Source organism: Artemia sp. Qi Xiang Cuo, chromosome 20 (genome assembly GCF_049724085.1).
Source record: "Artemia sp. Qi Xiang Cuo chromosome 20, ASM4972408v1, whole genome shotgun sequence".
Taxonomy (NCBI): domain Eukaryota; kingdom Metazoa; phylum Arthropoda; class Branchiopoda; order Anostraca; family Artemiidae; genus Artemia; species Artemia sp. Qi Xiang Cuo.
The window spans coordinates 4547373-4561708 of NC_142813.1; the positions used below are offsets into that span (position 1 = coordinate 4547373).

Below are 14336 nucleotides of genomic sequence, written 5' to 3' on the forward strand. Positions count from 1 at the left end.
ATATCAACTACCAAAACCGGAAAAAAAGTTTCTACAAAAAAGAACAAAAAGTAAAAAAAAGGGAAATTATAGTTTGAAGTAATGCAGTCAATTCCGAAAAAAAAATCGAAAATAATTAATAAAAAATATTAAAAAAAAGTAATTAATTAATTAATAAATCGAAAATGATTTTGTTAATAAATGAAAATTTTGTTAAAATCTGGCCTGAAAATTCTTTGGGAGACAGATGGGGGGGGGGGGGGGGGCAATCAGGATTTTGTCCCGGGCGGAAGAGAGGCCAGAACCACCACAGACTTATTGAAACCTAGTGGAATTAAGTATTTGCTCAATTACGAGCTCAATAAGCTGCAATTAAAAAAGCAATTAATTTATTAATAAATTGAAAATGATTTCAATAATAAATGAAAATTTTGTTAAAATTTGGCCTGAAAATTCTTCGGGAGACAGATTGAGGGGGGGGGGGCAATCAGGGACTGTCTCGGGCACAAGATAGGCCAGAACCAACACTGACATACTGAACTCTAGTTTGATTAATTATTTTGCTGAATTACGAGCTTACGTCCTTTTACAGATAGAAAATCTAGATTTTTAAAATTTTAGATTTTTGGTTAGTTTTAAAGATTTAGAAAATTTAGAAAGATTTAGAAAATTTTAGATTTTTGGTTAGTTTTAAAGATTTAGAAAATTTTAGATTTTTGGTTAGTTTTAAAGATTTTATGAAATTACAGGATCTTTTTTTTAAATTTTGTAAGAAATTAATTTTTATCTTCAAATCGCGTTCAATTGAGCAGAATAGTTACGTTTCCTCAATTAGCTTGAAAAACAATTAGTTGAAAAACCTCTGCTGAACATGGTGATGATATACCTAGCTCTATTTTTTCAAAGGAAGAGCTTCGATTTGTATAACTGGAATACCATAGCTTGATTTAGAATAGGCAATAAAAAAAACATCAAGAAAAACAATAGGAGAATAATGTTGCAGTTAAAATTAATTAGTTGCGAAGATCTCTGTTTATATATACTCAAGATCATATTTTTCTTCAGAGAAAGCAAATCGAAAATATTATCAACACTATGGCTGAAACCAAAATTTGCATTTAATTTTTTTAATTTCTCCCCCCCCCCCCCCCAACAAAAATGAGGACGTATTGTCTTTTCGAAGAAAAGGCAGTTACGTTATGACAGATTCAATATTACTGTAGTAAAAAATAATAACAAAAAATAAATGACAATGCTACAAAATAGCATTAATTAAAACTCGTTAATTACAGCACTATTAAATAGCTTCCGTTGGACTTTGGAATTCCGAGAGTGCTTTAACAGCGTTGACATTTTTCTTCTGAGACCCACGTCTTACTTTGGCCCGAACTTCTTCTGGCTTTTCACGCCTCACAAGTGGCTTCTTTTCGGGGGCTTTCATCTTCCATACAACGATTGGCGACTAAAATGAAACAGAAAAATCAATTATTCACAAATTTTACTTCAGAAATTATGTTTCAGTTCGAAAATTTTAAAGAATGTTTAATCAGTGTCAGTTCTAGCAGTGCACCGTGTGCCGTAGCACCGTGCGGTGCTAAGGTACCACAGGTGCTACGGTACTTTAACTATCCAAGAAACAAGTTTACATTTTCGTTTTTCACAGAAAAAAATTGCTGGATTTAAACTTCTTTCTTGTTAAGTCAGAATCCAAGCTGCATTTCAGATAAATTAATAGCAGTTTTTCCTAAAATTCAGTGCAATTACTAAACATTCTCCTTATGATAGAGGTAATGAGTCTTAGAAAGATACTCCAAGATACTTTATTCAAAGACTTATGGAAGCTGACCCCAGGTCCTCAAAAACACTATTTCAAAAAGAGAGCATTAAAGCAATCGGATTTTGTGCAAAAAAGTTTTATCAGAAAACGCGCATGCGCCGGAAGCACAGATACTCGAAAAACGCAACGGGATTCCTCAAATGACCCCGTAGACAAGGCCGTACCCAGGATTTTTTTTTCGGAGTGAGTTTTACTAAAAAGAAAATTCGGGGGGGGGGGGGGGTGGTTTCACAAAAAAACTCAAAAACGCATACAAAATTTGTTTATATCCATTTTTGTTACGTTTTTACGAGTCAGACAACATTTCGGGGGAGGGGGGGGGTTCAAACTTCCATACCCCCCCCCCCCCCTTTGGGTACGGCCTCGACCGTATATATTGTCTATTGGGTTCATTACAAGCCTACTATAATTTGCAAGGATGGTGGAATATCAGTCATTACAATAAATGTAATAAAGTCCGCTTCAATATGTCGAAATCGGCATCGGGAAACGTATCGGTATTTGGGCTAATTAAGAGGAATTAAAACCAGCATCAAGAGAAAATTAAGAGTTGTCCCGTATAAACAAGAAAATACTGATAATATAAACAAGACATTTATTTGCACATTTACTTATGCTTTTTTCTTTATTTAGGATCGAAATATTTATATATATATATATATATATATATATATATATATATATATATATATATATATATATATATATATATATATATATATATATATATATATATATATATATATATATATAATTTATGAAAGAATAGAAAATAATTTGTCTTTCGAAAATTTATGAACATAAGTGAAAGTGGGGGGTGCAAAACGGATTTGGCTTTACATAGCATATATATCAAATTGATCTATTTATAATGCGTAGGCCTACATGAAAAAAAGCCGGTGAGTTGAGGAAAACAAATTAAAAAGATCAAGTTACTCAAAGCCCGATCCATTCTGTACCCCTCATTTTCACTTATGTAAGTAGATTTTTGATGAAAAAATGATTCTCGACTTTTAAGTCCACTTTGAAAACAAAATTTTTATAAGTACTTTTTTTTTAATTATTTTCGTCTTTCCAGTCTTCTAATATTATAAAAATGTTTTTTTGGGTTCTATGTTTCAAAAAACCTTTTTTTTTCAAAAATGTGTAATATTATTTTTTTTTTTTTTTATTCGACCCCAAATTATATCAGCACAGAAAACCGTCTCCATTTTTTTTGTAGGGGGTTACGATGGGGAGAATATTTTTTTTTCATTCTAACCAAATAATTACCTTTAATACATTATAAGAAGGGAAATTTTGATGTTATGTTATTATGCTGTCACCAGAAGTGCCATACGCGTCATCATATATTTGTCAACATAGCCAAGAATAAATTGCACCCAAATTATGCGCATATTCACAACATAACAAAAAGAAGAAACAAACAAACAATGGACTAGAATTTACTAAAGACTGACGCATAATATGGAACAGATGAATTTAAGAAGTGTTTCGCTCGAACAGTAGGCTTTTTAGTCTATCAGACACAACAGACGCTTTACTAGTATCAGCAATTATAAAACAGTCACAAAATAACTCGTGCTATGAGTGCCTTTTTTAAATTTCATGCTCGTATAAAAATTGATTAAAAAATTTAGAATAACAATTAATTTTTAATTTAAAGTATTAAATAATTTTTTTTTTTTGCAAAGTTCACCGTCTTACTAAAATTTTTATCCATTAATTATAAATAGAAAATGTAGTTTAGTCTAAGAAATTGTATGGTACTATTTAGATGTAATGTACTCATAGCATTGACCTAAAATTTGTTAATAAATAATACAAATATATACTAATTAATAGATACAAACATGACATATTAATACCAGGTAGTAACTAAAATATTTAATCTAGATAAATATAATATGCATAGTTTATTTTATTATATTCAGTTTTATTTTAAATTTTAAGCCTGCCGACAAGCGTTACACTAAACTGAAGATGGAGTTAAACATCTGCACCAAAATCATTAGAGACATAAATCTTAGACAAGATTTGCAGCAAATACCTCCCTCCCTAACTGTTGGCCACATTTTCGATTTTTCTATTGGCCAAGAGAATAGTTAAAAAGGGCACAAGCCCTTTTAATTTCCAATCGAATGAGCCTTTCTTGAAGTTTCTACAACATCACCATCTACAAAAACCTTATATGCACCCAGGGTATAACTTACAACCCTTGCTCCGATGACTCTGAGGGGGTTATCATCCTCAAAGACCTAATTTCTAAAACTGTTAAATACGTTGAACAAAATGGCTATCTAAAAATTTTGATTGGAAGTGTTTGGGGAAAAGGTGGACCTGAGAGGGGGGTTAGTTGCCCTCCAATCACTTCTGACTATTAAAAAGGGCACTAGCCCTTTCAATTTTCAATAGAATGAGCCCTTTTTCATCTTCTACGACAAAACTTTCAATAAAAACCTTATATGCCCCCAGGGCATAACTTACAACCCTTACCCTGAGGGTTGTAGAGGGGGGGAGTGTCATCCTCAAAGATATAATTTCCGGACCTTTCAGCTACTTTGAATAAAATGGAAATTTCAAAATTTTGATTGGATGTGTTTGGATAAATGGTGGGCGTGGAAGGGGTGTTAGTTGCCTTCCAATCGCTTTCGACTATTAAAAAGGGCACTAGCCATTTCAATTTCCAATCAAATGAGCCATTTTTGAAGTTTATACGACAACACTTTCTATAAAAAAACCTTATCTGCCTCCAGGGCATAACTTACAACCCGTGCCCTGAGGGCTGTTGGGGGGGGTGTCATCCCCAAAGACCTAATTTCCAGAACTTTCAACTGAAGTTCAACAAAATGGCTATCTCAAAATTTTGATTGGATGTGTTTGGGGAAAAGGTGGGCGTGAGAGGGGGGTTAGTTGGCCTCCAATCACTTTCGAGTATTAAAAAGGGCACTAGCCCTTTGAATTTCCAATCGAATGAGCCATTTTTTAAGTTTCTACGACAACACTTTCGATGAGAACCTTATATTCCTCCAGGGCATAACTTACAACCCTTGCCCTGAGGGCTGTAGGGGAGTGTCCTCCTCAAAAACACAATTTATATATAGAAATCAACTACGCTGAACAAAATGGCTATCTCAAAATTCTGATTGGATGTGTTTGGGGAAATAGTGGGTGTGGAAGGGTGTTAGTTGCCTTCCAACCACTTTCGACTTTTAAAAGCGGACAAGCCACTCCAATTTCCAATCGAATGAGCCCTTTTCGAAATTTCTACGACAACTCTTTCGATCCGAACTGCCCTGGTCAAAAAAAAAAAGAAACATTGTGCCAACATCGTTCTTTACTTGGGCAGCGCTGTTGCGCTGCCTATGATTTATATTAAAAATTATTTTTGTTAATTACAAAAGCTCTCTATTATTGATGATTAAATACCTGCGATTATGACGTCATTCATCAATCTTGACCATGAAAATGCAGTTTTTCCGTAAAAAAATGATTTTATATTGAAAATAACTTTTTGTAATTACAAAGGGTTTGTAAACCTTATCAATTTCCTTTAAAATGAGCCATTAAATAGCTCTCAACGATGTCCCATGCCCCGCTATATGAGAAACAAAAAGAAAAAGAAAAAAAGATGCCTTGTATGCAGAATATCGTGGTTTCAGCCACTTTTCTTGATTTTCAAGACAGTATATTTCCCTTGTTGTTCAAGCCAAGGGACTATAAGTTTCCTACATAGGGCTCTTGAATAAGGCAGTTCTAATTGAGTACTTTGTTGTTCGATCTGATTCTAGTTTTAGGAGTTATGACCTATTTCATTTTTCATTTCATATTTCATAGGGTGGTAGTGGCTAAGTCCCTCTCTATCTAGAGGACCATCAGTCCCCTCAAGGAATGTCTTATCTTAAAGGGAGAATAAATCGAAAAATTAAGTCTTGAAGCTTTTTTTTCTTAAAATTTAAGCTTTTTTTCTAGATAGCTTCGACATTTTCATAGATTTTCTAAAACAACTGAGAGCATGGATTTCTCTTAAGCTTAGACCATTAATCCTATACAACCTGTACCAATAAAAAATCCATTACATAGCAACATTTCTATACATGTATACAAAACCTGAACCTTTTGCAGGAAGAGAGCGTTCAATGGAACAGAATAGTTACACTTCTTCAATAAGCTTGAAAAACAATTAGTCGAAAAACCTCTGCTAAACATGGTGACGTATACCTAGTTCTTTTTTTTCAAAAAAACGAGCTTTGATTTTGTACAACTGGAATACTATAGCTTGATTTAGAATAGGCAATAAAAAAAAACATCAACAAAAACAATAGCTTTTTTTTCTTAAAATCCAAGCTTTTTTTCTAGACAGCTTCGACATTTTCATGAGTTTTCTAATACAACCGAGGGCATGGATTTCTCTTAAGCTTAGACCATAAATCCTATAAAACCTGTACCAGCAAAAAATCCAGGACCTTTTGCAGGAAGGGAGCGGGTCATTTCCTAGAAAGGGAAGGGAATCCGATGTCTCGTCTTTCGGGATGACAACTGAAGGGATGGCATCCTACCCCATGTGTACTGTATGCTTCGTTTTCTTTTTGCTATTTTAATTTTTACATACCAACTGAACCCTCTTCTTCAAAATTTACCCCCCCCCCCTTCTCTCCTTACCCCCCTTTAAAATTTATACACTGTGCCTCTTGTATCCTTACCAAGTATATATCATCATTTTTATTAAATAAATTATTTATCAGTGTATATTCAACTAAAAGATTGAGATTTTAAAGATTAATTTAAAAAAAGATTAATTTCCCAGTAAAAAAAACTCATTCCAACAGTGAAGTAAACACAAACAGTTAGGTTTTAACAAGTTACTAACATGTTGTGACAAGTTATTGACAAATTATGACACTTGTTAACATTTATTGACAAGTGTTTTGATTCATGCTTTATTCTTTGCCATGCCTAATTTTTACCATCTCAATTCCGTAAAGAATGGCGTGAGACTCACTAACTGGAAAGTAGAAATATGAGGGTCGACGCTTCTTATCGGCTTTTGAATCTTCCTGTTATGAATAGAAAATTAGGGTACTTGACAGTCTTCTCAAGTCGGATGCTTACTCAGGAGATTTGTTACTTTCAATAAAAATTTGCCTGTCTAAAACCGTGATTTTAAATCACAATCTAAAATCCATATATAAAATGATAAAAATCCCTAGCGAATTTGCCTATCTAAAATGATTAGCATACATTTAAAAGATTGATTTTAACTATTGGTGTAAACTCTTTAGTTTTATAATCTCTAGGCAACTATAATAAGAGCCAAGGGGGGATATTTTCGCAAAAGCCGTCTTCAAATTTCAAAATGGTATCATTGCGCTAATCTACACTCGATTCTCAATTACATTTTAAGTCATTTAGGTTGGCTTGTTTAGAACTCATTTAAGTATCAAAAATACGTATCAAATAAGTATCAAAAGTAAGCATAAAAAATAAGTATCAAAATTATCAAAAATACTTTTATAATCTACACTCAATTCTCAATTACATTTTAAGTCATTTAGGTTGGATTGTTTAGAACTCATTTTGTATGGTCAAGCGCAGCGTAATGAATACATGCAATTACTGAGAGAAGTACCTAAAGACAAAATGAAAAATCTTTCATTCTTCAACGAAGAAAACGATTTCATTTTTCAATGAAGAAAACGATTTCATTTTTCAACGAAGAAAACGATTTCATTTTTCAATGAAGAAAACGATTTCATTTTTCAACGAAGAAAACGATTTCATTTTTCAACGAAGAAAACGATTTCATTTTTCAACGAAGAAAACGATTTCATTTTTCAACGAAGAAAACGATTCCATTTTTCAACGAAGAAAACGATTTATTTTTCAAAGAAGAAAACGATTCCATTTTTCAACGAAGAAAACGATTTAATTTTTCAATGAAGAAAACGATTTCATTTTTCAACGAAGAAAACGATTTCATTTTTCAACTAAGAAAACGATTTCATTTTTCAACGAAGAAAACGATTTCATTTTTCAACGAAGAAAACGATTTAATTTTTCAACGAAGAAAACGATTTCATTTTTCAATGAAGAAAACGATTTCATTTTTCAACGAAGAAAACGATTTCATTTTTCAACGAAGAAAACGATTTCATTTTTCAACGAAGAAAACGATTTCATTTTTCAACGAAGAAAACGATTTAATTTTTCAATGAAGAAAACGATTTCATTTTTCAACGAAGAAAACGATTTCATTTTTCAACGAAGAAAACGATTTCATTTTTCAATTAAGAAAACGATTTCATTTTTCAACGAAGAAAACGATTTCATTTTTCAACGAAGAAAACGATTTCATTTTTCAACGAAGAAAACGATTTCTTTCAACGAAGAAAACGATTTCATTTTTCAACGAAGAAAACGATTTCATTTTTCAACGAAGGAAACGATTTCTTTCAACGAAGAAAACGATTTCATTTTTCAACGAAGAAAACGATTTCATTTTTCAACGAAGAAAACGATTTCATTTTTCAACGAAGAAAACGATTTCATTTTTCAATGAAGAAAACGATTTCATTTTTCAACGAAGAAAACGATTTCATTTTTCAACGAAGAAAACGATTTCATTTTTCAACGAAGAAAACGATTTCATTTTTCAATGAAGAAAACGATTTATTTTTTCAACGAAGAAAACGATTTCATTTTTCGACGAAGAAAACGATTTCATTTTTCAACGAAGAAAACGATTTCATTTTTCAACGAAGAAAACGATTTCATTTTTCAACATAGAAAACGATTTCATTTTTCAATGAAGAAAACGATTTCATTTTTCAACGAAGAAAACAATTTCATTTTTCAATGAAGAAAACGATTTCATTTTTCAACGAAGAAAACGATTTCATTTTTCAACAAAGAAAACGATTTCATTTTTCAACGAAGAAAACGATTTCATTTTTCAACGAAGAAAACGATTTCATTTTTCAACGAAGAAAACGATTTCATTTTTCAACGAAGAAAACGATTTCATTTTTCAACGAAGAAAACGATTTAATTTTTCAATGAAGAAAACGATTTCATTTTTCAACGAAGAAAACGATTTCATTTTTCAACTAAGAAAACGATTTCATTTTTCAACGAAGAAAACGATTTCATTTTTCAACGAAGAAAACGATTTCATTTTTCAACGAAGAAAACGATTTCATTTTTCAATGAAGAAAACGATTTCATTTTTCAACGAAGAAAACGATTTCATTTTTCAATGAAGAAAACGATTAAATTTTTCAACGAAGAAAACGATTTCATTTTTCAACGAAGAAAACGATTTCATTTTTCAACGAAGAAAACGATTTCATTTTTCAACGAAGAAAACGATTTCATTTTTCAACGAAGAAAACGATTCCATTTTTCAACGAAGAAAACGATTTATTTTTCAACGAAGAAAACGATTTCATTTTTCAACGAAGAAAACGATTTCATTTTTCAACGAAGGAAACGATTTCATTTTTCAACGAAGAAAACTTGGACAACGAAGAAAACTAGATAAATAAAAACCAGTGAAAGAGAGAGATACGCACATTTCAGTCGAGACACCGGCTCAACCGTCCTAGGTGCAAAAAAATATAGATTAAAGTCCACGGGACAAAATAAAAGACAACCCTTAGAAACAAAACAAGAATAAAGACAGCCCTTTTTTAGCAACGCTAAAAAGGCAAGTGAACAGAAAACTTTGAATTGCAGATAAATCTTTAAGTGGAAGGTTTTTTTGAATACTAATATGTTTTATCTGTGTTTTTCATTTGTCAGCAGTAAAGATGGCTCCGGAGCTCTCGGAGGTCCCAATCAAAACATTTGCATTTTTCACTCTTTTCACTCATGGTAATGTTTCTTCGTTCTTTACGTTTCTCATTTCATCATGCTTACCCTATGTCGTCTCAGACATTATTTTAGAACCTAAAGACAGGTGAGGAGTCAGAGCCACTCCAAAATGACTCCAAGGGCTGAACTAACGCTGGGCACCTACCTGCCTCTGAGTTAAGTAGCAAGAAAAAAAGGCCCCAGAAATACCTTTTCGATAGATGAACATTTTAGATGCTACCTATAATTACTTAAGTATGGTATTAATAACTGTCTATTCTTAAAAATAATTGTCTAACAAAATTTTTTGGGCAAGTCATCTAGACTGGAGGAGGAAGGAGGAGGAGGTGGAATCTCATCCACTCCCGCATTTGTAAAGAGATTGTAAGAAGTCTTCTTCTTCTTTTTGATTTGAAGGAATGACTTGATAAAAAATGGGAAATTTGATGTTTGATGTAAAGTAATAATTCAACAATTGTTTACATGCAGTAGACTTTTTGTTATTGGGAAGTATTCAGACATTTTTCAGGGGAGGGGGGGGGTCTAAGGGGAGAAATTGTTTTTTTGGGGGGAAGGGGAGTTTCCGGGCGTGAGCTTTCCAGGAGGAATTTTAGACGATGAGAATTTCCTAGAATTCATATAAAAAATTCATTTTATTTATCTTATTTTGACTTTGATGACTTAATTTTACATGTGTAGATGTTCTGCGGGAATTGTCCGGGAAAACTTTTCAGCGGAGTTGAAATCCTCTTGGGGGTTTTTCTAGGGGGGGGGTATTCCAAGGCAGAAATTCTCCATGAAAAAATTACCACCAGGAGGGTTTTATCTTTTCAGGCGAGGAACTTTCCGTGGAAGAATTTTTGTGGGGGAAGGGGAAATTTTCCATAGAGAGGGAGGCTGATGCCACTGCATTAATTGAGAAACAATCAGAAATTAAATTAAAAATCAGTTACTCCTGAACGTAAGGAGCAACGCTAAAGCTTAAAAAGAACAGAGATTATTCCGTATATGAAAGGGGATGTCTCCTCCTCAATACCCCGCTCTTTAAGCTAAAATTAGATCTTTTGTCCCAATTGTTTAAGAACGAGTCCTGAAACACAAAGGCCGTTTAAATAGAATCAGAAACTTTTTTTTTAATATTCGAAATAATTTTCGTTCGTTTTGAGTTTTAACGTTGCTCCTTATTTTCAGTTCAAAAACAGTTTTTTTTATTTAATTCGGTACTAAATCGGTATTAGTTATATTTCATTGTGAATGCGCCGTAATCTCCCCAAAAATATATGCTTTGCTTTCTTTAGTTACTGGGTAAAAATTATCCTTTTCTTTTTCCTCTTTATTTTTTTTTTCATTTCTTTGTTTTCTTGGTACGTCATATATACCCAGCACAGTCTCCGAACCTATTTTAAAACGGTTTCACGAAAAGTATAGTGTTTAAGGTCTACTCACAATTTTTCCTAGAATTTTTTAAACCAATCAGAAAGTCCTTTTAAAAAATCTGATTGGGCCAAATTTATGCTAGCTAAATTTCTATATTAGTAAAGTCTGATGGTGAAGGCTTAAAGGTAATCTTTATGCGAATTGTTGTCACGTTATTTTGCCACCTTGATGCTATGTTATGATGTAAACAATTTTTGAAATTACCGAGTTGAGTAATAAATGACAGTTATATTTTTCCCTCAGGCTACAAAACTGTTTGAAAAATATATAGCAAAGAGGCAACCTCTATAGAGGTTTTGTGATGTTGTGATCAAATAATATTTGAAATTTCTCGGTTAAGACATAAGGCGATCCATTTACTCTAGAAACAAAAAGCTTAAATTTGCCATGGAAGTGGCCAAATGGGATGACACCGGTATTGATGTCATTGTTCTGGCTAAACATGTGTATGATCATGATGGAAATGCCAGATTTCACTACGTATTTTCAACCGTTTATGTTCTTCTTCTGTTTTTCCCCTATATCCTATGAATTCTGGTCTACTTCTAAAAGGTTAAAGGACATTGCAAAAATAATTCTACTCTTTTTCTCTCTCTCTCTTTACTTAGTAAAGTTGTCTATTTAAAACCGCAAGCAAGGCCATCTAGGTTAAACAAAATTGCAGGCGAGGCCATCTATAAAAATCGAAAAATTAACACTTATAGTTTGAACATTCTTGAAAATACAGAATTAAGCAAAGATGACTTACTATTTCTTCAGTGTATAAAACATTTTCGTAAAACGTGTGGCCCATAGGCGACCTTTCAATACATTTTGAGTTTTTTTGTGATGCACTTATGCCATTGTTAGCATATGAATGGGATTCTATTCTATAGAATAGATAGTTAATTTTCCTTTGAATTAATACAAATTAAGCGAAATGTTTACAGGGACTTACCGACACGTTGGCCACTCTTGGGTATTTGGTTGAAGCAACATAGCACGACTTGACGGTGAGAACAACAGCGTTCATTAGATTTTTGGCCGCTTGAATCAAGGAGGTTGCACTATCCAACTGTAAATTTAAAAAGCAATTGAGCAAATAAAATGACTAAAACTGATAGCCAAGCAATAAAAAGCTACATATACACACGAGATAAGACAAGAAAGGGACAGCCTTCAATCCTATAATTCTGATCCATAGCCTTGATTTTTTTTTTCTAAAGGATATGTCAAAACTCGGTGTTTTTTGTGCTAAGAGCACACAAAACACCTAGAGCACAAAAAACGGTGCTAAGAGCGCAGCATTTTTATTGCTAAGAGCACAAAAAACGGTACTAAGAGCACAGCATTTTATTTGCTAAGAGCACAAAAAACGGTGCTAAGAGCAAAGCGTTTTTTTTTGCTAAGAGCACAAAAAACGGTGTTTGTTGTAAACCTCAAGTTACACGGGCGTTTCAAGGATTTTCCTAAATATATTGTCGTCATCCCAGTCAAAACTGATGAACACCTAACGTCCATGAAATTATCCCCCATTAAATTATACAAAATAACATGAAATACAATATTTCTTTGGATAGGTTTAGCCTACTTGCGACGCCAAATGGCAAAGAGCCCTAGTAGCCTAATCCTCGAACACTTATTTACGCTCCCTATGTGACTCCACATCAATGACACAGGAAAAACACTTCACTGACAGGAGCTATTTTGTCACCTGTCACATTATGGATGATTACGCATGAAAACACTGGCGTTCAATCCTAAGGTAGAATTTTTATATAATACTTAAACATCTTGAATGTTTACACATATATTTTTGTGCATAAACAATGTTCATATATATATATATATATATATATCTATTACCCAGTCAGGGTTACCAGACTGCCCTTCACATTGCAGACTGAAGACTGAAGTTACGAAACTTTGTAGGTAAGTTTTAAGGTAGGTAGGTAGTTTCTCCCTCTCTAATGTTTCCATAGGTAATTTAGGAGATAAATAGTTTCAAATAAACAAATTTCAAACTTTTTGAACAATGATTACAATATGTTAAAAACAGTCCTGTGAATATCGGGCTAGTAGTAAGAGTTTAAAGGTTATAACTTCAGTTAATGTTCTAAAAGAAAAGACAAACTGGGTCAATTATTTGGTTCAAACTTTGACAAAAATAAACGTTTGCGGGATGTTTTCTTCAATATAAACTTCCTTTAGGCTGTTTTTCCTATATATTGAACAATCCTACATAAAGAAGCCTTTACTAATTCACAATCTAAGGTACAAAACAACGAGGTACTTTTTATTTTTTTTGATGCTCTCCATTAGGATACAAAACGTGACAAATCTAATCGAAAATCCAGGTAAAAATAGTTCCAGGTAAAAATATTTCCATCCAGGTAAAAAAATAATTCCAGGTTCCAAGTAAAAAATAGAGACTGCAAAAATTGGAATCGACAGAATAACCTTTGGAAAACTAAGATACTAGCACCGGATACAATCACTTTACCAGATATGTTCTATCAAATTTAATTCGAATCTAAATTCAACTGATAGCAGTAGAGAGTAAAACTATAAAGCTAAGAAAACAATGCCAGCTTTGAAGACAAGGTAAGCTTTTAGCCTTGAAAGGAAGCAAGCAAGTGTCGTTTTTATGAATACTCTTCAGCAACAAGTCTAAAGCTTGTTAATTTGAAAGATAATTTCTTAAGTTGTTAATTTTTATGTCTTAAGTAATTATTTCTTAAGACATTTCTGAAGTTTTATTTTTCAGTTGTTCGCTAGTATCCGTCGATGGCAGTTGATAATTTTTTGGATTTTGTGAAAATCGCAGATATTGGCCAATGACGCTTTATGGTTGTTAGGTATTTGGTTTTAATTCTTATAAGTTTTGGCTTTTATTTAATTTTATTTACCGTTTAATTTTTTGGTTTTTCATTTTTTTTCATATTGACTTTCCGCGTTTGTTTTGTTAGTTTTTTCTTCGTCACTTTCCTTGAATATATTATTTCGTTTCGCGCTGAAGAGAGGCGGTTGTCATCTCGAAACATTCACTTTGTTTGTTTATTCAGTTATCTTGTTTGGCCTTAAAAACGCCATTTTTGATCGTTTCATGTTCTTATATTACTTGTTTATTTCTATATGATAATGACGTTCAGGTTACGTTATGACATTAATGACGTTCAGGTGAAAAATGTTTAGGTTACATAAGTTCTGACAAAAAAGAGAAGAAAACATTAAGGCAGAAAGGACAATGAAT

General features: G+C 32.7%; 1 protein-coding gene across 3 annotated transcripts in view; it reads right to left on the reverse strand.

The window, feature by feature from the left end:
* Positions 1-1117: 1117 nt before the first annotated feature.
* The window catches only part of alpha-Cat (catenin alpha), a 110179-nt gene continuing 96960 nt past the window's right edge, over positions 1118-14336 (reverse strand). For all 3 annotated transcript variants that reach the window (XM_089106325.1, XM_089106324.1, XM_089106323.1), the window contains 2 exons: positions 12042-12158; positions 1118-1441 (listed from right to left, as the gene is read on the reverse strand). In XM_089106325.1, coding sequence (XP_088962451.1) covers positions 1277-1441; positions 12042-12158 — 282 coding nt within the window. In that variant the 3' untranslated portion in view covers positions 1118-1276. The remainder of the gene's footprint in view (positions 1442-12041; positions 12159-14336) is intronic.